We start from the raw sequence: 25,053 nt of genomic DNA, 5'->3' as shown, positions 1-25,053 counted from the left end.
CTGGTTAAGAGAGATTCTGGAGTCAGAGAGATCATTTGCTTACCAGCCAGGTGACCTTGGATAAATATAAATTACTAAAGCCTATTTTTTTTTTTTTTTTTGGAGACAAGGTCTCGCTCTGTCACACAGGCTGGAGTGCAATGGTGCAATCACAGTTTCATTATGTCGGCCAGGCTGCTCTTGAACTCCTGGGCTCAAGCGATTCCTCTTGGCCTCCCAAAATGCTGGGATTACAGATGTGCATCACCAGGCCCAGCCATTCAACCCTCATAATATTGGTTTCATCATCTGTAAAATGGGGCTAAAGATACTGCTTTCACCAAGCTGTGTGTTTGTATGTGTGGTAAGTGATGAGGAGGGAGTTGAGATTAAATTAGGAATGCATGTAAAGCTTTTTGCATTGTGCCTGGCATCAATTTATTACATGTACTGATACGTTTTGAGCACATACTCTGTTGGGTGCTGTTGTGGATACTGGGGACAAATGGGTCCTTGCCCCCATGAAGAAGAGTTCTAAAGATTCATTGTAAGTACTCAGTAAATGGTAGCTACTTTATTGGTTTTATTAAAACTTTATATTTTACATGGGGAATTTGTTGTTGTTGTTTATTTTTGTTTTGTTTTGGTTTTCGACATGGAGTTTCACTCTTGTTGCCCAGGCTGGAATGCAGTGGCACGATCTCGGCTTATTGCAACCTCCATCTCCCAGGTTCAAGTGATTCTCCTGTCTCAGCTTCCTGAGTAGCTGGGATTACAGGCACGCGCCATCACATCCGGCTAATTTTGTATGTTTAGTAGAAATGGGGTTTCATCAAGTTAGCCAGGCTGGTCTCGAACTCCTGACCTCAGGTGATCTGCCTACCTTGGCCTCCCTGGCCTGTTTTGTTTTTCGAGACAGTATCTCACTCCATTGGACAGGCTAGAGTGCAGGCTTACTGCAGCCTCAACCTCCTTAACTCAGGTGATCCTCTCACCTCTGCCTCCTGAGTAGCTGGGACTATAGGCACGGACCACCACAGCTGGCTAATTTTTAAATTTCTCACAAAGACGGGGTTTTGCCATGTTGCCCAGGCTACATGGAAAGTTATTTTATTCATATATTTCTTTTCTAAGAAGAGGAGGTCTCCAGTTTTTTTTTTTTTTTTAATCTTCAGGTCACTCTGGAATGTTTCCAATGTGGAGGAAGGGGGCAGGGCAAAACCAACCAACTGACTAACTCACTACATGGAGAAGAAACTCAAGAAACAAGCTGACTCAAGAAATTACAGATCATTCACAGTGCCATTGCTGCCTTCAAAGGTGGGCAGTGCATTTTTTTTAAAACACATTTATTTATTTTATTTTTTTGGTGGCAAAGTCTTGCTCTGTTGCCCAGGCTAGAGTGCAATGACATGATCTTGGCTCATTGCAACCTCCACCTCCAGGGCTCAAGCCATCCTCCCACCTCAGCTTCCCAAGTAGCTGGAAGAATAGGTTTGTGTCACCAGGCCTGGCTAATTTTTGTATTTTTTGTAAAGACAGGGTCTCACTATGTTACCCAGGCTTGTCTCAAACTCCTGAGCTCAAGCCATCCTCCTGCTCTGTCTCCCAAAGTGCTGGGATTACAGGCCTGAGCCACTGCTCCCAGCCAACACATTTATTTACTTTTAGGAAATACAGTTTAGTTCAACATAGTTTATGTATACCTGCTTTCACTACATCCTAAGAGATTCAGGAAAGTTCTTGTTAATAATAAGGCCCAGCATGGAACTAGGATGTACTTTGCATTTGTATAACCCAGGTGGAAGAGCATAGATAGGCTAAAGAAAGGAACAAAAAACTGACAAAAGAACAATAGGGCCCAGCCAGGGTGAAAGTACCTTAAGGCAACAAGAGAGGGAAGAAGGGGCTTCCGAGAAGCAGGGAAGAAAAAAAGCTTCAGAAATAAGTGTTAGAGGCCTGTTGCAGTGGCTCACTAATCCCAGCACTTTGGGAGGGTGAGGTGGACAGATCACTTTAGGTCACGAGTTCAAGACCAGCCTGGCCAACATGGCGAAACCCCATCTCTACAAAAAACACAAAAATTTGCCAGGCGTGGTTGCATGCGCCTATAATCCCAGCTATTTGGGAGGCTGAAGTGGGAGGTTGAATCTGTTTAGTAAATTGGGGGCTTAGAATATTTCATTTTTGGTTTACAGGGGTTTGAGTTCTCCTTGTGGCCTGTCTCCATATGGCATTCCCTCTAATTACAGTTTTCAGGAGCTATTTGGTCTCTCAACTCTAAGCATACAAAACCCTTAAGACTCTTCTGTAGTAGATGCTCTGAACAGGCCAGGGCTGGGAAGGATGTCTATTTATTTTTTGACTCAATTCTTTCATCAGAGTTTCAGTAAGTAAGTTACAAAGTAGTGAATCAAGAGGAAGCATGTGAAGCAGTTGCACAGTTTTTTCAGAGTAAATCTGGAAATGAAGATATTAGTTGCTACAGGTGGGAGGGGTGAACAGACGCAGATTTACCATGAAGTTAATATGAGGGTCTCTGAAGGCTTGTATCTCTCTCTCTCTTTTTAAATTTTTATTTATTTTTTATTTTTTATTTATTTTTATTTTTATTTTTTTTTTTGAGACAGACTCTCGCTCTGTCGCCCAGGCTGGAGTGCAGTGGCGCAATCTCGGCTCACTGCAAGCTCCGCCTCCCGGGTTCACGCCATTCTGCCTCAGCCTCTCTGAGTAGCTGGGACTACAGGCGCCTGCCACCACGCCCGGCTAATTTTTTTTTTTTGTATTTTTAGTAGAGACAGGGTTTCACCGTGGTCTCGATCTCCTGACCTTGTGATCTGCCCGCCTCGGCCTCCCAAAGTGCTGGGATTACAAGCGTGAGCCACCGCGCCCGGCCTTTTTTTTTTTTTTAGACAAGGCCTCACTCTGTTCCCTAGGCTGGTAGGCTGGAGTGGCGTGATCTCAGCTCATTGCAGTCTTGACCACCTGGGCTCAAACAATCCTCCCACCTCAGCCTCTCAGGTAGCTGGGACTATAGGCATGCGCCACCACGCCCAGCTAAATTCTGTATTTTTTTGTTAGAGAAGGAGTTTCACCATGTTGCCCAGGCTGGTCTTGAACTCCTGAGCTTAAGCGATGCACCTGCCCCAGTCTCCCAAAGTGCTGGGATTACAGGCGTGAGCCATCATGCCCGACCTCACTTTAAATTTTAATTTTGATGTTAGTTTCTTAAATAACAGCCCCATCCCCAAATTAAGCCTTTAGGCTCTAAAAACCTGGATCCATTCTGGATATGGGAAGTGGAGGTGAACAGAGATAGTACATGTTTCAATCAATTCAAATTAAGCAATTAAAAATTGTAAAAGAAAGTGAGAGTTTTAAAATTCTAGCACTGGCTGGCTAACTTTGTATTTTTAGTAGAGACAGCATTTCACCATGTTGGTCAGGCTGGTCTTGAACTCCTGACCTCAGGTGATCCACAAGCCTCGACCTCCCAAAGTGCTGGGATTACAGGTGTTAGCCACCTTGCCCAGCCTGAATCTCATGATCTTTAAAGCCAACATGTCAACTACCTAATATGATAAATTAAATCATGCCCAAAGGAATAAGGACCAGATGTAACATGGAAAATTTAGTTGTGATTTGACTTTGGTTATGTTTAAATCACGCAACAGGTAAATTTTAAGCCAGACATGAAAGGCAGGATCTGCCTTAGCAAATCCTCAGAGATATTTTAGGACAGGAAACTCTGCCGTTGCAGAATTAAATCTCTAGTACCTTTACACAAAATGTACGAATAGTGTCCATCATATTTCTGTGCCACCATAATGGTGTGCATGAATGCCAAAAAGAGACCCACATGCCAGGTTCTTATTAGGTCATGCTCTAAAGTCATGGTCTGGTTTCTAACTGTGATGATGAAGCACGGCTATATTGGTGAATTCAAAGTCATTGATGATCACAGAGCTGGGAAAATTGTCGTGAACCTCATAGGCAGGTTAAACAAGTGTGGAGCGATCAGCTCCAGATTTGTTGTGCAATTCAAAGATCTAGAAAAATGGGCCGGGTGCAGTGGCTCACGCCTGTAATCCCAGCACTTTGGGAGGCCGAGGCCGGCAGATCACTTGAGGAGTTCGAGACCAGCCTGGCCAACATGGCGAAACCCCATATCTACTAAAAATACAAAAATTAGCCGGGCGTGATGGTGGGTGCTTGTAATCCCAGCTACTCGGGAGTCTGAGGCAGGAGAATCTCTTAAACCCGGGAGGCGAAGGTTGCAGTGAGCCAAGATCTCACCATTGCACTCCAGACTGGGCGACAAGAGTGAGACTCCATCTCAAAAAAAAAAAAAAAGATCTGGAAAAGTGACAGAATAATTTGTTCCTATCTCACCAGTTTGGTTTCGCTGTACTGATGACCTCAACTGGCATCATGGACCAAGAAGAAACAAGACAAAAACACAGGAGAAAAAATCCTCTTTTTTTTTTTTTAAGGAATAAATACATACAAATAAAATGTCTCAATGGAGGGAAGAATACACGTGGGAGGATTCTGATTTCCAGCCTTCTCCTCTACTCCTCCATTTCCAACTTGATCTTTTCACAGAATAGAACCATATAACCTCTGCTGCTCACGTGGACAGAGTCTGATGCTAGTAGGAGTAAACTGAAGGCAAGGTTGCCCAAATCTACCCACCTCCCCATGAAACATCACAGACTGCACATCCGGTAGCACTGGTTCTGGTTTGCATCTTAACCTCTGAAGCTCATAAACTATGGGAAACCTTTGTTCAGGAACAGCTACATCACTCCTATTAGCATCTTGGACCTTGGCTCCTGGATGCTGTCCAGATCTCATATTGCTGAAGTGTTACTTATTCAAATCTCTCTGATTTGGCATTCCACACCCATAAAGTAGCTCAATCTCATCTTGACTCCTAGCCAAACGATGCTCCTAGTAGTATCTTTTCTGACAGAGACTAAGGTTCATTTTATGTTATACATCCAAACATTCGATATAAATTATGACTCATGTTTAAACTGGTTAATAAATATCTACCTCTGAAGCCAGAGAAAGAAGACAAGATTAAGAAATTAGAATGGTGGCCAGGCCCACGCCCCATCTGGGAAGTGAGGAGCGCCTCTGCCCGGCCACCCATCGTCTGGGAGGTGAGGAGCGCCTCTGCCCGGCCACCCACCGTCTGGGAAGTGAGGAGCGCCTCTGCCCGGCCACCCATCGTCTGGGAAGTGGGGAGCACCTCTGCCCGACCACCCATCGTCTGGGAAGTGAGGAGCGCCTCTGCCCGGCCACCTATCGTCTGGGAAGAAGTGAGGAGCGTCTCTGCCTGGCCGCCCCGTCTGGGAAGTGAGGAGCCCCTCTGCCCGGCCGCCCCGTGTCTGGGTAGAAGTGAGGAGCTCCTCTGCCTGGCCGCTCCGTCAGGGAGGTCTACCACGGAGGCCAGAAGCAATGTGGGGGCTGGACGTGGTGGCTCACGCCTGTGGTCCTGGCACTCTGGGGGGTGAGGCGGGTTGATCACTTCGGGCTAGGAGTTCGAGACCAGTCTGGCCAACTTGGCGAAACATGAAGTATACAACAGACAAACCAACCAACCAACTCAATGACAACAAAACAGGTCTACCCTGGAGTCATACTCTAATTTTTTCTATTTTCCTCCCTTTCTGATCCTTTATCCCACTTTCTTTTTCTTCCTCTTCCTTCTCCCTCTTCTTTGTCAAATAGAGGATTGAGTTATTATCACTGATCCATATAAAGTCCCTCTCTCATTTATTTTAACTCCCACCCCCATTTCTATTCCCCGACTTCCCATGTGCAACCTTCCTAATATGTTTGATACGCATCTTTTTTTTGTATGTATTTTTAGAAAATCTTTATTGTTTTTGTATGCAAAAAAAATTAATAATAAAAAAAAATATATATATATAGGTTTAAAAAAAAAAAAAAAAAAAGAATGGTGGCCAGGCACGGTGGCTCACGCCTGTAACCCCAGCACTTTGGGAGGCTGAGGTAGGTGGATCACCTGAGGTCGGGAGTTCGAGACCAGCCTGACCAACATGGAGAAACCCTGTCTCTACTAAAAATACAAAAATTAGCCGGGTGTGGGCACCTGTAATCCCAGCTACTTGGGAGGCTGAGGCAGGAGAATCACTTGAACCCAGGAGGCAGAGGTTGCAGTGAGCTGAGATTGCATCATTGCACTCCAGCCTGGACTCCAAGAGCAAACCTCTGTGCCAAAAAAAAAAAAAAAAAAAGAAAAAGAAAAAGAGAAAGAAATAGATTTCCCTCCCTCCTTCCTTCTGGAAGTTTGCAAGACTTTTTTTTTTTTTTTTCTGAGATGGAGTCTCGCTCTATCGCCAAGGCTGGAGTGCAGTGGTGCGATCTTGGCTCACTGCAAGCTCCACCTCCTGGGTTCACGCTATTCTCCTGCCTCAGCCTCTCGAGTAGCTGGGACTACAGGCGCCCACCACCATGCCCGGCTAATTTTTTGTATTTTTAGTAGAAATGGGGCTTCACTGTGTTAGCCAGGATGGTCTCGATCTCCTGACCTCGTGATCCGCCTGCCTCAGCCTCCCAAAGTGCTGGGATTACAGGCGTAAGCCACTGCGCCTGGCCAAGATTTTTTTTTTTAAGAAACAGATTTCATGTGGTGGCGGGCGCCTGTAATCCCAGCTACTTGAGAGGCTGAAGAGGGAGAATCGCTTGAACCCAGGAGACAGAGGTTGCAGTGAGCTGAGATCACGTCACTGCACTCCAGCCTGGGTGACAAGAGCGAAACTCCGTCTCAAAAAATAAAAAAAAAATAAAAATAAAAAATAATAATTAAAAAAAGATTTCCTTCCTTTTCTCCTCCCTCCTTTTTTCCTTCCCTTTTTCCTTCCTTCCTTTCTTTCTCTCTCTTTCTTTCTTCTTTCTTTGTCTCTTTCCTTACTTTTCTTTCTAATTTGGCACACAAACACTTTATTTAAATGCGTATCTCAATTCTTGTGTGGCTGGCAAATAAAATAAAGGAGCAGATCATGGCACAGCATTCTCACGGACCAAGTGGTCGAACCCAACATCCAAGACCCAGTGAGCAGCCAAGCTCAGTGCAACCTCCAGGCCTCTCGCTCTGACTCTAACAGGGTGAGCACATAGCCCTTGCACATGGGGCCTTTTACACTGTGGATGATGGCATGGCTTGTGTCGTCCATAAATTCCTGTGTGCACTGTCCCTGAGAGCTGGTTCTGCCCAGGACCTTGGTGACCCTGGCCAGCTAGATAGGCTGCACATGGCTGGTGTCTGTGATGGCGATGCAGCAGCAGTTGGGCAGACAGAAGAAACAGATTTCTTTACAAAGCAAGTAATTATTTAAAATATTCACGGTAATTCAGCGCTCATTAGCTGTACTCAGTAAATATTTATTGAACACCTACTATGTGCTAGGTACTCGCACAAAGTACATTGGTTACAAATTCTTGAAAAATAGTAGCGGTACCAAAAAGCAACAAAACTTTCAGCCCTGCCCTTATGGAACTCACATTCTAGTGGGCAGGGAGAAAATAACTGGAAAAAGGCCCGGCACAATGGCTCATGCCTGTAATCCTAGAACTTGGGGAGGCCGAAGTGAGCTGATCACTTGAGACCAGTCTGAGCAATGTGGCAAAATCCCATCTCTACAAAAAAATACAAAAAGTACTCAGGCTTGGTGGTCAGCCGAGAGAGAGAAAGAAGGAAAGAAAGAAAGAGAGAAAGAAAGAAAGAAAAGAAAGAAAGAAAGAAAAGAAAGAGGCCGGGCGCGATGGCTCAGGCCTGTAATCCCAGCACTTTGGGAGGCCAAGGTGGGTGGATCACGAGGTCAGCAGTTCGAGACCAGCCTGGCCAATACAGTGAAACCCCGTCTCTACTAAAAAAAAAAAAAAATACAAAAATTAGCCAGGCATGATGGCGCGGGCCTATAGTTACAGTTACTCAGGAAGCTGAGGCAGAAGAATCGCTTGAACCTGGGAGGTGGAGGTTGCAGTGAGCAGAGGTTGCAGTGAGCAGAGGTTGCAGTGAGCCAAGATCGTGCCACTGCACTCCAGCCTGGGTGACAGAGCAAGACTGTCAAAAAAGAAAAAAAGAAAGAAAGAAAGAAAATAACCAGAAAAAAAATAAGTAAAAATATAGGACATTTTAGGTGAAAGTAAGCACTAGGAAAGAAAGAAAAAAAAGCAGGGAAGGGATGTTGGCCGGGGTGGGAGGGGGGTGGCAATTTATACAGTTTGGCCAAGGAAGACATTATAATGCACTTATTCCTTAGTTTAGAACATGTAGCGTTTCACCTGTACCGAGAGATGCCTGATATATTTCATACATGACCAAAATAATAATGTAAGAGGCAATACAAAAGTGCAGGGTTTATGGTTCTAGATATCAGCACTTTTTAAGATTAAATGCATGGTAAGAACTCTTGTACTATATACACCTAGTTTCAACTTCAATTTAATAACAAATTCTTTGGAGTCTCTCACTTTTTTTTTTTTCCCCAAACATAGCTTCCCAAGGAGCAGAAGGGCTGAATTTTCTCTAGTCCAGGAAGACCGCAAGGCTACTGTGCTCTGGATGTCTCGTTTTTATTTTTTTATTTTTTTATTCTCCAGATCTCAAGACAGTGTCTGGCACATACCATTCAACACAAGTTTGGTACCTGGAACCCACTGAACCCACTGAATGTGCATGTCCAGTAACTATTAACTACATGTGTTGGTGCAAGGGAGAAGGTCGAGCAACCGGATCTGCTCCATCACAGCCCGTCTCAGTTGCTTCATTCAAGTCAGCGGGGTGAGGTTGAGGGGATTCCAACTTCACAAGGGCAGATTTCTCATGGACTCTCTTTCTCTGGTTGTACTGGAACACTTTCTGGCGTTATTCCTCTGCTGGGATAGCATGACTTTATGAAACGTGGTCCTGTCTGCCCTAAAGCCAGGGTCTCACTGAGACGGACAGCGATGCTGGGGCGAGAAATAAAGTTCGTCCTGGGCCTGCGTACGGTACAGTGCCCTTGGGAAGCCCTTGTGGAGCTGAGGGTGATGCCCACTTCTTTGTCTCCCTCATTCTGTTTCGGTGGCTCTCTCGTTCCCAGTTCCAAGCTGCCCACTTGTTAGAAGAGCCACTGCTTACCAGGCATCTGGTTTAATAAAACATGGCCAGAGCGACTGCATGTTAAAGTGAGTAACTAGGCACTCACAGGGCACCTACAAGGTTAATGCTAAAGGTCTGAAAATAGCCGCATTCTAAGCTGACCAACAATTATAATTACACAATATTTATGGTCATACAGGACATCTCCCACCGAGTCTGAGGAATGTCCAGATGTCCTGAGTTTTTTTGTTTTTTTTTTTGACAGAAAATTTTTTTTTTTTTAACAGAAAATTTTTGGTGCCCTCAGTCTAGGCACCAGGATGCTGCAGTGAAGAAAACTTTTAAACAAAAATCCCTACCCTCATGGAGCTTACATTCTACTGGGACTAGGGGTGGGGTGGGGAACAGAATACAAGTAAACCAAAAGATGGGAAAGATATTTACTACATTAAATGGCAATAAATGCTATGGAGAAAAATAAAGCGAGAGAGAGAGTATCAGGAGTGCTGAAGGTGCTGGGAGCAGGAGTAGATTGAAGCGAAAAATAGGGTGTCACGAAGTTCTGGCTTCGAAGGTGACATTCCAGCAAAGACCCAAAGGAGGTGAAGGAGTGAGCCCTGTGGAAATGGGGCTGCAGGGACCGCTGCCAGTTAGAAGAGCAGCAGGTGCAAGGGAGTATTAACAATGGTTAATGCTGTATGAGCACTGTGTGCCGGGGCCCTTTGAGTGCCTTACGTACCTAATCTCATTTAATTACTTAAAAGTCGGCCGGGCACGGTGGCTCAAGCCTGTAATCCCAGCACTTTGGGAGGCCGAGGCGGGCGGATCACGAGGTCAGGAGATCGAGACCATCCTGGCTAACACGGTGAAACCCCGTCTCTACTAAAAATACAAAAAATTAGCCGGGCGTGTTGGCGGGCGCCTGTAGTCCCAGCTACTTGGGAGGCTGAGGCAGGAGAATGGCGTGAACCCGGGAGGCGGAGCTTGCAGTGAGCTGAGATCGCGCCACTGCACTCCAGCCTGGGTGACAGAGCGAGACTCTGTCTCAAAAAAAAAAAAAAAAAAAAAAAAAGAAAATTACTTAAAAGTCATTATCTCATTATACCCTTAATCTTACAAACAGATGATCTGAATATATGTCTATCACTAATATATTTCTATCACTAACACAGTTCTTTCACTTTGCAAAGTTTTGTACTGTTGTTTGCTTGATCCCCAAAACATTTCAGGAGGGTTACCGACCCCATCATAGAGTAACTGAAGGCCAGATAGGTCTAATTACTTGCCCGGATCACACAGCCAGTGAATGCTGAAGCTAGGAAGAAAACCCAGGTATGTCTGGATCCAGACTTTGCACTCCCCTCTCTAAGCCACCAACTTCGGAGGGCATGGACTCTACCGCGTTTAACATTGTATTTGTCAACCCCACACACCTAAACCAAAAGCCTGCACCAAAGAGAAAAGGGGGTTTTCTCAAAAGGAACTGAATTCCCATCATCGTTCCAGATGAGGGACACCAGATAAACTTCTGGAATCACACCCAGACACACATACATTTGATTTTTGCCTTTGTCCTGGAGCACCCACACTGTGCCCCAGACCACTGGCTGTGCCCAGTGCTCCGTAGAGCTAACCTAAAGAGGTGCTCCAGAAGAAGTTGGTGGTGGCTGGGTGCAGTGGCTCATGCCTGTAATCCCAGCACTCTGGGAGGTCGAGGCAGGTGGATCACCTGAGGTCAGGAGTTCGAGGCAAGCCTGACCAACATGGTAAAACCCCATCTCTACTAAAAATACAAAAAATTAGCTGGGTGTGGTGACGGGTGCCTGTAATCCCAGCTACTTGGGAAGCTAAGGCAGGAGAATCGCTTGAACCCGGGAGGCGGAGGTTGCAGTGAGCCGAGATCGTGCTATTGCACTCCAGCCTGGGTGACAGAGAGAGACTCTGTCTGAAAAAAAAAAAAAAAGAAGAAAAAGAAAGCAAAAGAAGTTGTTGGTTGGCAGATTAACTATTACTGGTTTTGCTCTGTTGTATTTTTAGCAGGGCATTATTATGAATTGATGGAATTGTTTAGAAATACATTACTTTGGCAAATATGTATTGAGATTCATTATGACATCTAGCAGGGCCAGAGATAAACACGGGCCCTCCCCTCTGGGAGCTTGCGGTCTAGTGGGATAAAGAGATGAACTTTTTGTATGTGCTACATAACCTGCTGTGTGCCAGGCATCATGCCAGCCATGGGCACTGTCGTCAACATCAACAGTAATAATAATAGCAAACATTATTGACCCCTGATTATGCGCCAGGCACTGTACTAAGCCCTTTACATGGGCAAACTCTTCATTACAGCTTCACGAGGGAGATGTCACGTCACTGCTATTTTAAGGATAAGGCATCTGAGGCTTGAGGAGGTTGCGTATCTCACCAATGACCATATGATAAGTAGGTAACAAAATGAGGATTTGCACTCAGGTCTGTTTGCCCGGTCACACTTACACACACAATTGTGAAACATGTCAGAGAGTGAGCCGGTCAGATGGGAGACAGAAAAAATTACAAGGGGTGCCAGGAGAGGGAGAGTCTCTGCCCATGGGGGCTTCAAGGAAGGGCTCTTGATGGGGGTGCCACTGAGCTGAAGAGCAGGCCTCCAGACAGAGGGGCCAAGTCAGACAGGGTCTGTTTGGGTGATTGCTCCTGCAATTTTGGTGCTGGTTCAAGACATGCCTGATACAAATAAATTGCTATTGGAAGCCGTGAGTGCAGACATCAGGCTGTGCATCTGACAAAGCCGGGTATGACTCCCTTCTTCTCCTTTTACTAATTGTGTTGACCATGGAGAAGCCAACCAACTTTTCTGAGCCTTGGTTGCCTCATTTGTAAAATGGATATAACCATGATATTTATGCCTCCTGGAGATGTTCTAAGGATTTAATCAGACATAGGGGTAAAGTGGGCCAGGCGTGGTGGCTCACGCCTGTAATCCCAACACTTTGGGAGGCCGAGGTGGCAGATTGCCTGAGCTCAGGAGTTCCGGACCAGCCTAGACAACATGTGAAACCCCGTCTCTACTAAAATACAAAAAAAAAAAAAAAAAAATAGCTGGGCATGGTGGTGCGCACCTGTAGTCCCAGCTACTCAGGAGGCTGAGGCATGAGAATTGCTTGAACCTGGGAGGCAGAGGTTGCACTGAGCCGAGCTCAAGCCACTGCACTCCAGCCTGAGAAACAGAGCAAGACTGTGTCTTAAAAAAAAGAAAGAAGGCCGGGCGCGGTGGCTCACGCTTGTAATCCCAGCACTTTGGGAGGCCGAGGCGGGCGGATCACGAGGTCAAGAGATCGAGACCACGGTGAAACCCTGTCTCTACTAAAAATACAAAAAATTAGCCGGGCGTGGTGGCGGGCGCCTGTAGTCCCAGCTACTGGGAGAGGCTGAGGCAGGAGAATGGCGTGAACCCGGGAGGCGGAGCTTGCAGTGAGCCGAGATTGCGCCACTGCACTCCAGCCTGGGTGACAGAGCGAGACTCCGTCTCAAAAAAAAAAAAAAAAGAAAGAAAAAAGAAAACGACATAGGTGTAAAGTAGTTAATATTGTCCCTGGCACATAGCAAGGGCTCCATAAATGTTACTGATGATGAGGAGGGTGATGATAGCAGTAGCCACACTCTAATTCTGAGGACTCTTCATAAAAACAGAGTCCCACCTTCCTGATCCCTGCTGGCCTCCACTCTGCTAGGCTTAGGCACCGAAAAAACGAACAAGTAGTGTGCTCTGGGCCCAAGGAGAAGGGGCCCTCGAAGACCAGAGATTTGCATCCTACACAATGGCAAGAGTGGGGAGTCTTTCAGAACCAGAGGCAGCAGCAGTAGGATGAGGGTTCTCTCCTTACGATGGATGAGGGGAGCAGTAAGGTCCCCAGAGTCAACATGGGAGAGAAAGTGAGTAAACAAGCGTTGAGGGATGGGCTGGAAGCTTTCAGTGACATTGCTCAGTGTCCCTTCATAACACCCCCATGGGGTGCTATTATGATTTCTGTCTTATGGATAAAGAAATGAGTAAGTAACTCACCAAGGTCATGTAGCTGAGAAGAGCCTGGGCAGATTCCTAGTCAAGGCCTTCCTGACTACAAAGCCACCCTCACAGTCCCGCCTGTCTGGGCTGAGCTGGGCTAAGGGTGCAGGGGTGGGCTCAGGAGTCCATCAGGTGGACTGTCTCTGGACAGATGCCTCTGGAATCTGTCTCTTCCTCTCCCAGCCACTGCCCTAGTCTGGGCTATTATAGGAGTCTCGTTTGTGGCCTCTCTCGCCATCCTCCTCCTCCAATCTGAGCTCTCGCTTCAGACAAAGAAACACAGTGGACCAGTCCCCTCCTGGTGTAGAACCCTCTTTTGCCCACAGGCCTGCTTCTCACATAAGCAGTGTCTGCCTAGGGGCATGCAGCACAGCAGGAGGCTGCCTTCCTGTGGTGCCAATTATACTTTCAAGTTACGACAAGTCCATGCTACAGAGTGGGACACAAAGTGTCCAGGGATTGTGCGCAGAGCAGGAGTTTGTGTGTGCTGCGGGGAAGAGAGGGGCAGAGAGGAGTATCGTTCCTCATCAGAAAGGTTTCAATGGCCACAAAGATGGAGATAAATTCAGAGCTTCGTCCAGCAGGCCCTGCTGCACCTGGCTTCCGAGGGCTCTCCAGTTGTGTGTCCACGACACCTGGGGGTGCTCTATGCTCCAGCCAGAACCATCTCTAGCCAACTTCCTTATCAGAAGCAATTTATTGCCTATCTGACCAGAATGTCTTTCCATCCCATTTTGGGCTTGGGAAGCTCCTATGTATTCCTTAAGGTCAATTCCAAGTACCCCTCCTCTGAGAAGCCCTCCCTGATTCCACCTCATGGCTGAATGTCACGTCCTTTCCCAACCCCCCAGTCTGCAGTGTGTCCCCTCGGCACCTTGCACGTCCCTCCTCACAGCTTCTTACCACAGGGCACTGTGTCACCGCTCTCAGAGGCAGCCTCTCCAGGAGGCCGTGAGCCCATGAGGTTGGGGAGTTCATCATTAACTCTGCCTTCATTTGCTCATTCAACACACATTCAGAGCCCCTCCTGATGCCAGGCAAGGGGCTCTGGATGCAAGGACGATTCAGTGTGTCCTCAGAGGAGCCCATGATCTGAGGGAAGACAAACCATCCATTCATTTATTGATTGCTATATTAAAACAACACATCAACCAAAAAACAAAACCCTGTGATAAGCCCCAACACTGGGCCAGGCCCTCTGCTCAGGGATGAGGATAGAGAAAAAAGCAAAACCTGTTCTTGCCCTCAAGGAGATCGTATCTGGCCAGGGGAGATCGCTAAGTGCACGGTGTGTCCCCAGAGCTGTGGGGCACCAAGGAAGTTGTGGAGTCCTTTTCTTGCATTCTTTCTTTTTGATAACCAATTAATAAATGAGAGAATGAATAGATTTTTTTTCTGTGTGGGTTTTTGTTTTTTTGTTTTTTTTTTTTGCAGGGTGATGGGGTGGTGCGTCATGGGGCTTTAACCATGAATAAGCTCTGTAAATCAAGTCATTCAATAAATTCTGATCAGTTGATTGACTGAAATGTCACACAGGAAATCACTAGCAGCAACAGGGCTAGATTCTGGGTTTCCACGACCTTGGGATCTCCACCAACCTGGACTTTCTCAATGGGGAGCAAATCTACTCCATGGCTGTCTTGATAGGACTCTGCAGTCTGGAGCTGCAGAGCCTCCTGCAATCTCACAGTAAAATGCAGCATTCTTGGCCTGCCTCCCAAAGGGGTTGTGAGCATTAATTAGTTACCATTGGTAAAGTGCTCTGAAGATGTGGGGGTGTATAAACACAGCAAGTCATTAGGCCTCTCCACACCACTATGCTGTACAGCCTGGGGACTGCTAATTGAGAAATAATTAACACCTCAGGGTGCTGAGGACAGCTGCCTGGCTTTTCCAGGATCGGAAGGGATGTAATAACGAGCACAGGAGCAGGGAGAAATTAAAGGCTACTTTGGATACGTAGATCCAAGAAATTCTGAAGTTTATTTGCCCCCTGCCCCCAAAGAGGAGGAGTGAGGAATATCAGTCCAGTGAAACCTTGGGGAAAGCCTCTACCACAGCACTGGGCTGTAAAGGCTGAGCAAGGCTCTTAGAGACAAAATTGCTCAGGTCCACCCCAGCCCTGCCTGGCCTCCTAGCTGGTGGGTAAATGCAGTCGTGTGCTCCACCCGAGCTGTGTTTTCTTCAACTGTAAGACCAGGATAATAACATGGCATCTATCCCCCTGACCCCTCCACCACCAGGTTGTCCAGTGCCTTTCCTCTAGGCCTACAGATCTAACCCCGGCTGCACATTAGAATTTCCTGGGGAACTATAAAATAATAATGTCTGGACCCACCCCAGATCCACAACCAGCATCTCGGGACAGAGGGTGGGAGTGGGTGCATATGGTGACTGTAATGCAGTCAAGGTTGAGAATCACTGCTCTGGCCTGTGTGCCAAGCTCTGTGTGAGGAGCCGGGAGAAATAAACATGTAAATCACACCACACCCTATGCTTCCTTCACACTGACTCATCATTTCCTGAGCTGTGCCTTTGAATGTCCTGGTCCCTCTGCCTGAACATTGCACTCCATTCCCACTGCCATTCTTGTCTGGGTAGACCCCATTCATCCTTCAGGTCCAGCTCAAAGGTCACCTCCTCAGTGAAGTCTTCCTTCCCCACGCTCCCACAGGGGCTTGCTCAGCCCCTATCACACCACTGATCACACGGAGTTGTTCCTGGAAGATCCTGGCGAGCTGAGAGCTTCTTGGGGCCAGTATCAGAATCACCAGTGTCCAGCATTGGATCTGGTATGTTTTAGGCATTCAATAACTGTAGTTGTTATTAGGTAGAGTTATACAACATGCAGTTCCCACTTCAGGACATTTGCATTTCTTGTTTCCTGTGTCTGGAAAATTCTTCCCCTGCAAGGCTCTCTCACTCCCTTCCGGTTTTTGCTAAAATGCCACCTACTTGATGAGGCTTTTCCTGATCTTCCTATTTTAAATTGCAAACACTTGGCCGGGCGCGGTGGCTCACACCTATAATCCTAATACTTTGGGAGGCTGAGGTGGGTGAATCACCACCTGAGGTCAGGAGTTCGAGACTAGCCTGGCCGACATGGTGAAACCCCATCTCTACTAAAAATACAAAAAGTAGTCGGACGTGGTGGTGGGCGCCTGCAATCCCAGCTACTCGGGTGGTTGAGGCAGGAGAATTGCTTGAACCCGGGAGAAGGAGGTTGCAGTGAGCCGAGATCACGCCATTGGACTCCAGCCTGGGCGACAAGAGCAAAACTCTGTCTCAAAAAAACAACGAAAAAAATTGCAAACATTTAACTCCCCCACTCCATTCTCCTTCCCTAATTTTTTCTTTACAGCCCTTAGCACCATCTGACTGACAGATTCTGTCTTTCAAATTTTGATATTTTGTTTGCCATGGATTTTTTGCATTAATTTTGTTTTTTTAAAAAACAATTGTATTAAAATACTGTTTATCTTGGTTACTGAGTTCTTTGCTCCCATTCCCTTCCCTGCTTAAATTTCGCTGTATTGCTTTATTGACTGCATCCTCTCTAGAACACAAGCTACACTGAATGCAGTTAATTTTGTCTGTTTGGTTCACTTCACTGTCCCCAGTGTCTACAGCAGTGGCTTCTACGTGGTAGCAGCTCAAAAAATATTTTGTGCATGGAAGTTTGTATTTGTGTCTTAAAGACTGTCTTGGGCACTGTAATAAAGGTGTCTTTCTCCAACTGTTTCACAATTTTATACTATTTACATGGAAAGCCCGTAAAAATCATAGAATCTATTAGAAACTGCATTGCCCCGTGTGTCGTCATGGTTACACCGTCGCCAGCGGTTCTCCTATTGGGTGAGTGGGCGGGGCCTGGCAGTGGGCGGGAACATCATCCTCAAATCATCATCATAGAGTTATACCTCCCAAATTCCTAGAAAGTACTTCCGGAACGGTGATTTACTCATGTCTGCCCTGGCCAATCAACGATCTTGGGGAAAGCCGGGTTCTCTCTCTTTGGCTACACTTCCGGAAAACCTCTCACGCGCGTCCAGCGTGGGGCGGGGCCAGAGCGCTGCTGCACTCGGCCCCGCCTCCGTGAGCGCGGCTTTGCAATTGGCGAGAAGGGCAGGAGGCGGGGCTTAGGAGCGGGCTTGCTCGACGCGCAAGCGCGCTGGCCCGGCACGGCGGTGGTCTTGCTGGCGGCGTGGGCTGGGATTGCGGTAGGTGAACGTGGGTGACTCCCGGACCTGAGGGACGGGCGCGGGCAGCGAAGTGAAACGAGCACGCGGTGTGGGCGCGGAGACCTAGGGCCCTGGTGTCCGTTTTCCCACTTGCATCCCGTCCTTGAGTTGGGGCGGGCTGAGAATCCCATAAACTTTTGGATACTCCTCGTCGCCGGGTCTCCGTGTCCTGCGTTGTAAAATGAGGGCAGCACTTCCTGGTCTCTCCCTCGGTCGTCGTGAGAGTCACACGGTGTTCTCGAAGTGCCAGCTCTGGAAAGGCCCTGGGACCACCTGCTACCAGAGCCAGCCTTCCCGTTTTTTGTTGGACAAAACGGAGGTCCGGAGTGAAGTGATTGAACCAGGGTCACCGAGCGAGTGAAGGCCGAGCCGTTCTTAGGAGTAGGCCTAGGGTTCCATTGCTGTTTAATGTAGCACAGTTCGTGATGGAAGCTGTAGGATTTGGAGGCGGGGACCTTGCCTTCCAGGTCTGACCCTGCGCTTATTTGCTGTGTGGCTTGACACAAGTGACTTTATATCTCAGAGCCTCCCTTTTCTGAGTCGGGCATAATAATAATAGCACTTTGTGGCACTTAATATTATGTATCAGGTACCGTTGTAAACGCTTTATGTACAGCTTTTCTGATTAGATTGGGGGGCAGTGGTGCGTCAAAGAATCTTTAAAACGGCCTGGGCTGGAGGGGCTGACGTCCCGCACAGAGTAGGTACTCAAAAAAATCGACTGAATGACTCAGAGGCTGTTTGCCAGAGCCTGAAGTGTTGCATACGTTAGTTACTATATTGCTTTCTAGATATTCCCTGTAGATAACTGAAAAATTGAGATAATTCTACTATTCTCCTGTTTGTATAAGCTGAGGGGTCTGAGGACAGACGTGCTGAACGCGGAGGAGGAGGGCTTAAAGCTCTCGTTTAAATTATCCAGATAATTATATTCATTGCACCTGTTTGCTTTGCTCTTGATTAATTAACATATTTCATCAACATAATAATAGCCTAAATAGTAGGCATTATGCTAGACTCCGAAATTTAAAGACGTATAAAACTTCATGAACTTGTAATTTCATCAAGGAATAGAATGTTAAACATCGACACTGACCTCCCCTCCTGGCCCCCGTACACACCCCCAGAAAGAAAAAAAAAATTTATGTGAAACACCATTCGCTTCCAATGCCTGGCACACAATAGTTCCTCAAAAATATTTTTGGAGATGATTCTAGTACAGTATACCAAAAAGAGGTGTGTGCAGTGGAGCACAGAGGAGGTGACTTTCTCTGTTTAGAGGGGTTGGAGAAAGTTTCTTGGAGTAAGTGAACCTTGAATTCGAGTTGGAATTGCTGGGGGTTGGGGGGAGGTCAGTCTGTTTCAAGAATGATGAGCAGCTTGGGGAATGGTAGGATAAGAAGCTGGAAGAGGTGTGTTGGGATCAAAATATGAAGAGCTTTGGTGCCATTCTGAGAAAATTATGAGAGCCAGCTGTTAATGGATTGTAAACAGGGGAGTGATTGGGTCAGCTGTCTTTTTAGCTGGAGACGAATTCGGAGACTGGACTGACAGGGTTCAAGAATTAGTTCATTCATTGATAGAACATGTATTGAGCCTGGGCACAGTGGCTCACGCCTGTAATCCCAGCAATTTGGGAGGCTGAGGCAGGTGGATCGCATGAGGCCAGGAGTTCAAGACCAGCCTGGGCAACATAGCAAGACTCCATCTCTATTTTTTAAGAAAGAAAAAAAAAGAACATGTATTGAGTGTCCACTGTGTCCAGGCACTGTGCTGAATGCTGCAGATAAAACTTGGAATAAAATAGACATAACTGTCATCCTCATGGAGTTTGAGACATTAGTTATTGGTGGTACACAGCTAGACCCCTAAAGTGGTTCTCCCAGTGGGGTCCCTGGACCAGCAGCATCAGTGTCACCTGGGAACTTGTTAGAAATACAGGTTCTCTGCTCACACCCCAAACTTACTAAATCAGAAGCGCTGGAGATGGGCCTCTGCAATCACTGTTTTAACAAGCCCAACCGGGGTTGAGTTCTTTCTTTAAAGTTCTTTTTTTAAACTCAACCCAACCGGGGTTGAGTTCATTACAGGTGTGATGGCTCACACCTGTAATCCCAGCACTTTGGGAGGCCATGGTGGGCCGATCACTTGAGGTTAAGGAGTTTGAGACCAGCCTGGCCAACATGGTGAAACTCTGTTTCTACTAAAAATACGAAAAATAGCTGGGCATGGTGGCGCATACCTGTAATCCCAGCTACTCAGGAGGCTGAGGCAAGAGAATCGCTTGAGCCTGGGGGTACAGAGGTTGCGGTGATCTGAGATTGCACCACTGCACTCCAGCCTGGGTGATAGAGTGAGCTCTGTCTCAAAAAAAAAAAAAAGAAAAAAAAAAAAAAAAACAAGCCCTCCAGTGATTCTGATGCTCAATTAGATTTCAGAACCACTGGGCAACTGTAATGTAGCAAGTGGTATTGAGGGGCTAACCTAATGTTGAGGCAGTAAGGGCCAGAAAGGAGGGGGTGGACTTAAGGGAAACCTTGAGACAGACTCATTTGCTTTAAGAGGCATCAAGGATGAGTTTCTGGCTGGAGCCACTCGCCTAAGTAAGGCTGGATCACAAGGAAGTGATAGAGCCAGGGGTGAATCCACATGTGCCTTGCCTCCGTGGCCTGTACGTTCCTACAACACCACACTAGGGCTCTGTGGCAGTGCCTCACCACCTTTAAACATTTGTACAGTGCACAGGGGAAATGGATGAGGCTGCTTGAGGTTGGAGAGGACCAGCTGGAGGACCTGAGGCTGCTAGAGGTAACCAGCTGGGAGATCCCAGCTCCCTAGAGCTGAGGGGAATCAGTAACCCATTCCCAGCATACTGCCGGGAGCTTTGTTGCATGGACTGTGCTGAAAAGTAGAGGTACTCACTAAATTTGGCAATACAAATAAAAAATCTCAAAAGAATTTATAGCCTTTGATTCAGTAATTCCATTCTTCAACGCCTCTCCCAAATATATAACAAAAAAAAGCCTTCTCTTCATTGTAGATTATGTATAACAGAGAAAAACAACTACTGATTTTTGATGTAGTCAATCAATGGAATGTCGTACTGCCATTAGAAATGTGTGATTATTTTGTAAAATCAGAGAAACATACTTGCCTATCGGACAATGTCTAGTAAGCCCACGTCATGTGCTGAAGATACAGGGGTGAGCAAGCTAGACAGGTCCTTGCTTGCACTGAGCCAAGTGTCTGGGAGAAGACAGGCAGCCAAATGGGCAGGAACCCTAGGAGACAAGTGGACTGTGCGGGAAAAGCCAGCCCTTTGGGGGTATGGGGAGTGGGACAAGAAAGGCTTCTTGGGGAGAGGATGGTAATCCTGAGGCCTGGAGGATGGCTAGATGTTGGCAGGAAAAGGGGAGAGGGTGTTCTGTGCAAAATGGACAGTGTGTTTAAGAATGGGCATGGGGCCGGGCGCAGTGGCTCACACCTGTAATCCTAGCACTTTGGGAGGCCGAGGCAGGCGGATCACGAGGTCAGGAGGTCGAGACCATCCTGGCTAACATGATGAAACCCCGTCTCTACTAAAGATACAAAAAAAAATTAGCCGGGCGTGGTGGCGGGTGCCTGTAGTCCCAGCTACTCGAGAGGCTGAGGCAGGAGAATGGCGTGAACCCGGGAGGCAGAACTTGCAGTGAGCCAAGATCATGCCACTGCGCTCCAGCCTGGGTGACAGAGCGAGAATCCGTCTCAAAGAAAAAAAAAAGAGTGGGCATGGCGAAGCCGGATCAGAGAGGGGGCAGTGGTGAGATGAGGCCCAAGTGGGTCAGCTCATGTGGGGCTGTGCACACTCTGAAAGTCAGAAGCTTAGACCTTATTCTAAGGGTAGCAGGAGGCTGTTTTAACCAAGAAAGGCTGTTAGCATCTGTGCTTGGGAAGTCTCCCCTGTGCCTGCACTATAGAGAAGGGATTGAAGGAGGGCAGGAATGGAAGTCAGGAGACCAGTGGGGAGGCTGTTGCAACCGTCCAGGTGAGAGATGAGGGTGGCCTGGACCTGTGCGGAGGCTGTGGAGAGAAGAGGGACAGATTGAACAGCAAGTGAAGAGGTAGGAATGACAGGGCCAAGAGGGCTGTGAATGTGGGACACAGAGAGGGGCAGAGCAGGCGAACCCCACATTCTGGTTTGGGCAAAGTGCAACTTTTGGTGCCATTCACAATGACAGGCAGTGCTGGAGGGGGAGTGGGTTTGAGGGGAGAGTGCTGAGTTCATTCTGGGATGCGGAGTTTGAAGTACCTGCCTGATGTATTCTCCAGGAGGCAGGTGGAGATTTTGAGTCAGCCCTCAGCATGCAGGCTGTCCAGGGAGTGTGTGCTGGGAAGAGGGAAGAGGCCCATGACATTTAAATGTTGGGGGCAGGTAGAGGGACAAGAGAGGGATGTGCAAAGGAGACAGATGGCAACAAAACGTCAGCTGCAGTTGACTCGAGGCTGAGGGATTACAGTTGATTTTCTTTTCTTTTTTTTTTTCCTTTGAGAAAGAGTCTTACCGTGTTGCCTAGGCTGGAATGCAGTGGCATAGTCTTAGCTCACTGCAACCTCCACCTCCCAGGTTCAAGTGATTCTCCTGCCTCAGCCTCTCAAGTAGCTGGGATTACAGGCGTGTGCCACCATGCCCAGCTAATTTTTGTATTTTTAGTAGAGATGGTTTCGCCATGTTGGTCAGGCTAGTCTCAAACTCCTGACCTCAGGTGATCCGCCCGTCTTGGCCTCCCAAAGTGCTGGAATTACAGGCATAAGCCACCGTGCCCAGCCTTCTTTTCTTTTTTGTTTTCAGATTTCCCCCCTAGTTTTCTGTAATAATAATAGCAGACATTAGTTGAGCTCATAGTACACACCAGATACTGTTCCAAGAACTTTTATAACTCTTAGAAGTGTCCACAATAAGCCTAGAAGGTAGGTTCTGTTGTTATTACCATTTTACAGATGAAGAAACAGCACAGAGGGGTTAAGACACATGTCCCCAGCTACACAGGGTGCAGCCAGTGGGAGGCCTGACTGGAATCCAGGCTGCCTGATTCTGAGCCTGTGCAGTCACTACACGATGCTGTCTCTCCACAGGATGTTGTTAATGTTTTTATAATCAGGAAAATATTGATTTTTCGAAAACGGAAGTAAGAGGTTAGAGAAATAGTGCTTTGATCTGCTAGGATATTAGAAATGGAAGGATTTGTATCTGCAAAATCAGTGGCCGCCTTCGAGGTTTGTTGAGAGCAGGCTGGGTTGGCTGCTTCATGGTGTTGGAACACGGATGATGCTCATTCTCACACAACTCATTTTTCCTCAGGTGCCTGTGCTTCCCGGTGCCAGGGTGTCATGGAAGGGCTGCTGACAAGATGCAGAGCATTGCCCGCCCTGGCCACCTGCAGCCACCAGCTCTCTGGGTATGTTCCTTGCAGGTTTCACCACTGTGCCCCAAGAAGAGGGCGGCGCCTGCTGCTGTCTCGTGTGTTCCAGCCACAGAACCTTCGGGAAGACCGGGTGCTCTCCCTGCAGGACAAATTTGATGACCTGACCTGTAAGAGCCAGCGGCTGATGCTGCAGGTGGGCCTGATCTACCCAGCAAGCCCCGGCTGTTACCACCTCCTGCCATACACCGTCCGTGCCATGGAGAAGCTCGTGCGAGTGATAGACCAGGAGATGCAGGCCATCGGGGGCCAGAAAGTCAACATGCCCAGCCTCAGCCCAGCAGAGCTCTGGCAAGCCACCAACCGGTGGGACTTGATGGGCAAGGAGCTGCTAAGACTTAGAGACAGGCATGGCAAGGAATACTGCTTAGGACCAACTCACGAGGAAGCCATTACAGCCTTAATTGCCTCCCAGAAGAAACTGTCCTACAAGCAGCTTCCCTTCCTGCTGTACCAAGTGACAAGGAAGTTTCGGGATGAGCCCAGGCCCCGCTTTGGTCTTCTCCGTGGCCGAGAGTTTTACATGAAGGATATGTACACCTTTGACTCCTCCCCAGAGGCTGCCCAGCAGACCTACAGCCTGGTGTGTGATGCCTATTGCAGCCTGTTCAACAGGCTAGGGCTGCCATTTGTCAAGGTCCAGGCCGATGTGGGCACCATCGGGGGCACAGTGTCTCATGAGTTCCAGCTCCCAGTGGATATTGGAGAGGACCGGCTTGCCATCTGTCCCCGCTGCAGCTTCTCAGCCAACATGGAGACACTAGACTTTTCACAAATGAACTGCCCTGCTTGCCAGGGCCCACTGACTAAAACCAAAGGCATTGAGGTGGGGCACACATTTTACCTGGGTACCAAGTACTCATCTATTTTCAATGCCCAGTTTACCAATGTCTATGGCAAACCAACCCTGGCTGAAATGGGGTGCTACGGCTTGGGTGTGACACGGATCTTGGCTGCTGCCATTGAAGTCCTCTCTACAGAAGACTGTGTCCGCTGGCCCAGCCTACTGGCCCCTTACCAAGCCTGCCTCATCCCCCCTAAGAAGGGCAGTAAGGAGGAGGCGGCCTCCGAGCTCATAGGGCAGCTGTACGACCACATCACAGAGGCAGTGCCTCAGCTTCACGGAGAGGTGCTCCTGGACGACAGGACCCATCTGACCATCGGAAACAGACTGAAAGATGCCAACAAGTTTGGCTACCCCTTTGTGATAATCGCTGGCAAGAGGGCCCTGGAGGACCCTGCATATTTTGAGGTTTGGTGTCAGAACACTGGTGAGGTGGTCTTCCTCACCAAAGATGGAGTCATGGATTTACTGACCCGAGTGCAGACTGTCTAAATGTCCCCAGCCCACCCCTGCCCCCATTTGCAGCCTTGTTGTTCATCTAACACTGCATTTTCCTACACCCCTTTCCTGGACTGCTGTCTCCAGAAACAGCACAGCTCGTGGAGGGTGAGATCACGTTAGGGAAAACAGTTTTTATCTAGTCATTTGTTCAGAGTATTTGAAGTCATTAACTTGATCCCTTTCTGCAGACTGGCCATGCTGCCATAGACCTTTCCTTTTGTATTCCGTTGTGGAAGCTTCTAGGAGGCTGAGAGGCAGAAGATCCAAGCTCCAGTCTTGGGTGTTACTCTGAGGGGTAAGTCACTTCCCTTCTCTCAGCTGAGTTTTTCACGTGTAAGATGGGAATGGCTGATGGCTGAGAGCCCGCCAACCTTCCCCACCCCATATCAGTTTGACCACGGGCCTTTTGCTACATTCTGTCCAGAGAGCAGGCCTGCCAGCCCCTGTCCACTGAGAAGTTGGGCTGAGAGTATGGGGAAAAGAATCAAGAGACCTGACTGCCACCAACTCACTAGTGACTTAGATACATACCCTCCCCCTGCTGGGGCCTCAGTTTCCCCATCTGTAACTTGAGAAAATGGAACTAGATCTGTAAAGTCTGGAACTAGATCTGTAACGTCCTTATAGGTGTCACTAGGGGGTTCCATGAGAGGTTTGTGACAGGCAGTCTGATTCCTCCCATTCTCCATCGTCTGTTTCCTGGAAAGTCGATGTAATTAACTGATGGCCCAAAAACTATCTCAAGAGACCTGGCCCTATTAAGACGGCTTAACCACTGAGATCACGTACTATTGATTTAATAAAGTCAAACTATTGGAATGGGCCCTTGCACATTAATTTGAAAC

The 25,053-nt window shown here is 47.7% G+C and overlaps 2 protein-coding genes and 1 pseudogene across 4 annotated transcripts in view; 2 read left to right on the top strand and 1 right to left on the bottom strand.

The window, feature by feature from the left end:
- TATDN3 (TatD DNase domain containing 3) overlaps positions 1 to 9,352 on the top strand; it is a 66,040-nt gene extending 56,688 nt beyond the window's left edge. Inside the window, exons 14-16 of the mRNA XM_063613181.1 lie at positions 111 to 343; positions 1,155 to 1,299; positions 8,617 to 9,352. The gene's annotated coding sequence lies outside the window, so the exon portion shown is untranslated. The remainder of the gene's footprint in view (positions 1 to 110; positions 344 to 1,154; positions 1,300 to 8,616) is intronic.
- Positions 6,756 to 7,364, bottom strand: LOC129458808 (small ribosomal subunit protein eS28-like; annotated as a pseudogene).
- A 7,935-nt stretch (positions 9,353 to 17,287) lies between the features above and the next one.
- Positions 17,288 to 25,053, top strand: part of PARS2 (prolyl-tRNA synthetase 2, mitochondrial) — a 22,127-nt gene continuing 14,361 nt past the window's right edge. For 2 of the 3 annotated variants that reach the window (XM_063613155.1, XM_063613156.1), the window contains exons 1-2: positions 17,304 to 17,383; positions 22,743 to 24,503. In XM_063613155.1, the coding sequence (XP_063469225.1) occupies positions 22,772 to 24,199 (1,428 nt within the window). In that variant the 5' untranslated portion in view covers positions 17,304 to 17,383; positions 22,743 to 22,771 and the 3' untranslated portion in view covers positions 24,200 to 24,503. Of the gene's footprint in view, positions 17,384 to 22,742; positions 25,028 to 25,053 lie in introns of those variants that run through there. The other variant, XM_055233659.2, reaches the window with a different exon arrangement.

Source organism: Symphalangus syndactylus, chromosome 19 (assembly GCF_028878055.3).
Source record: "Symphalangus syndactylus isolate Jambi chromosome 19, NHGRI_mSymSyn1-v2.1_pri, whole genome shotgun sequence".
Taxonomy (NCBI): domain Eukaryota; kingdom Metazoa; phylum Chordata; class Mammalia; order Primates; family Hylobatidae; genus Symphalangus; species Symphalangus syndactylus.
The sequence above is the reverse complement of the archived record's forward strand: the minus strand, read 5'-3'. Positions and strand labels throughout refer to the sequence as shown.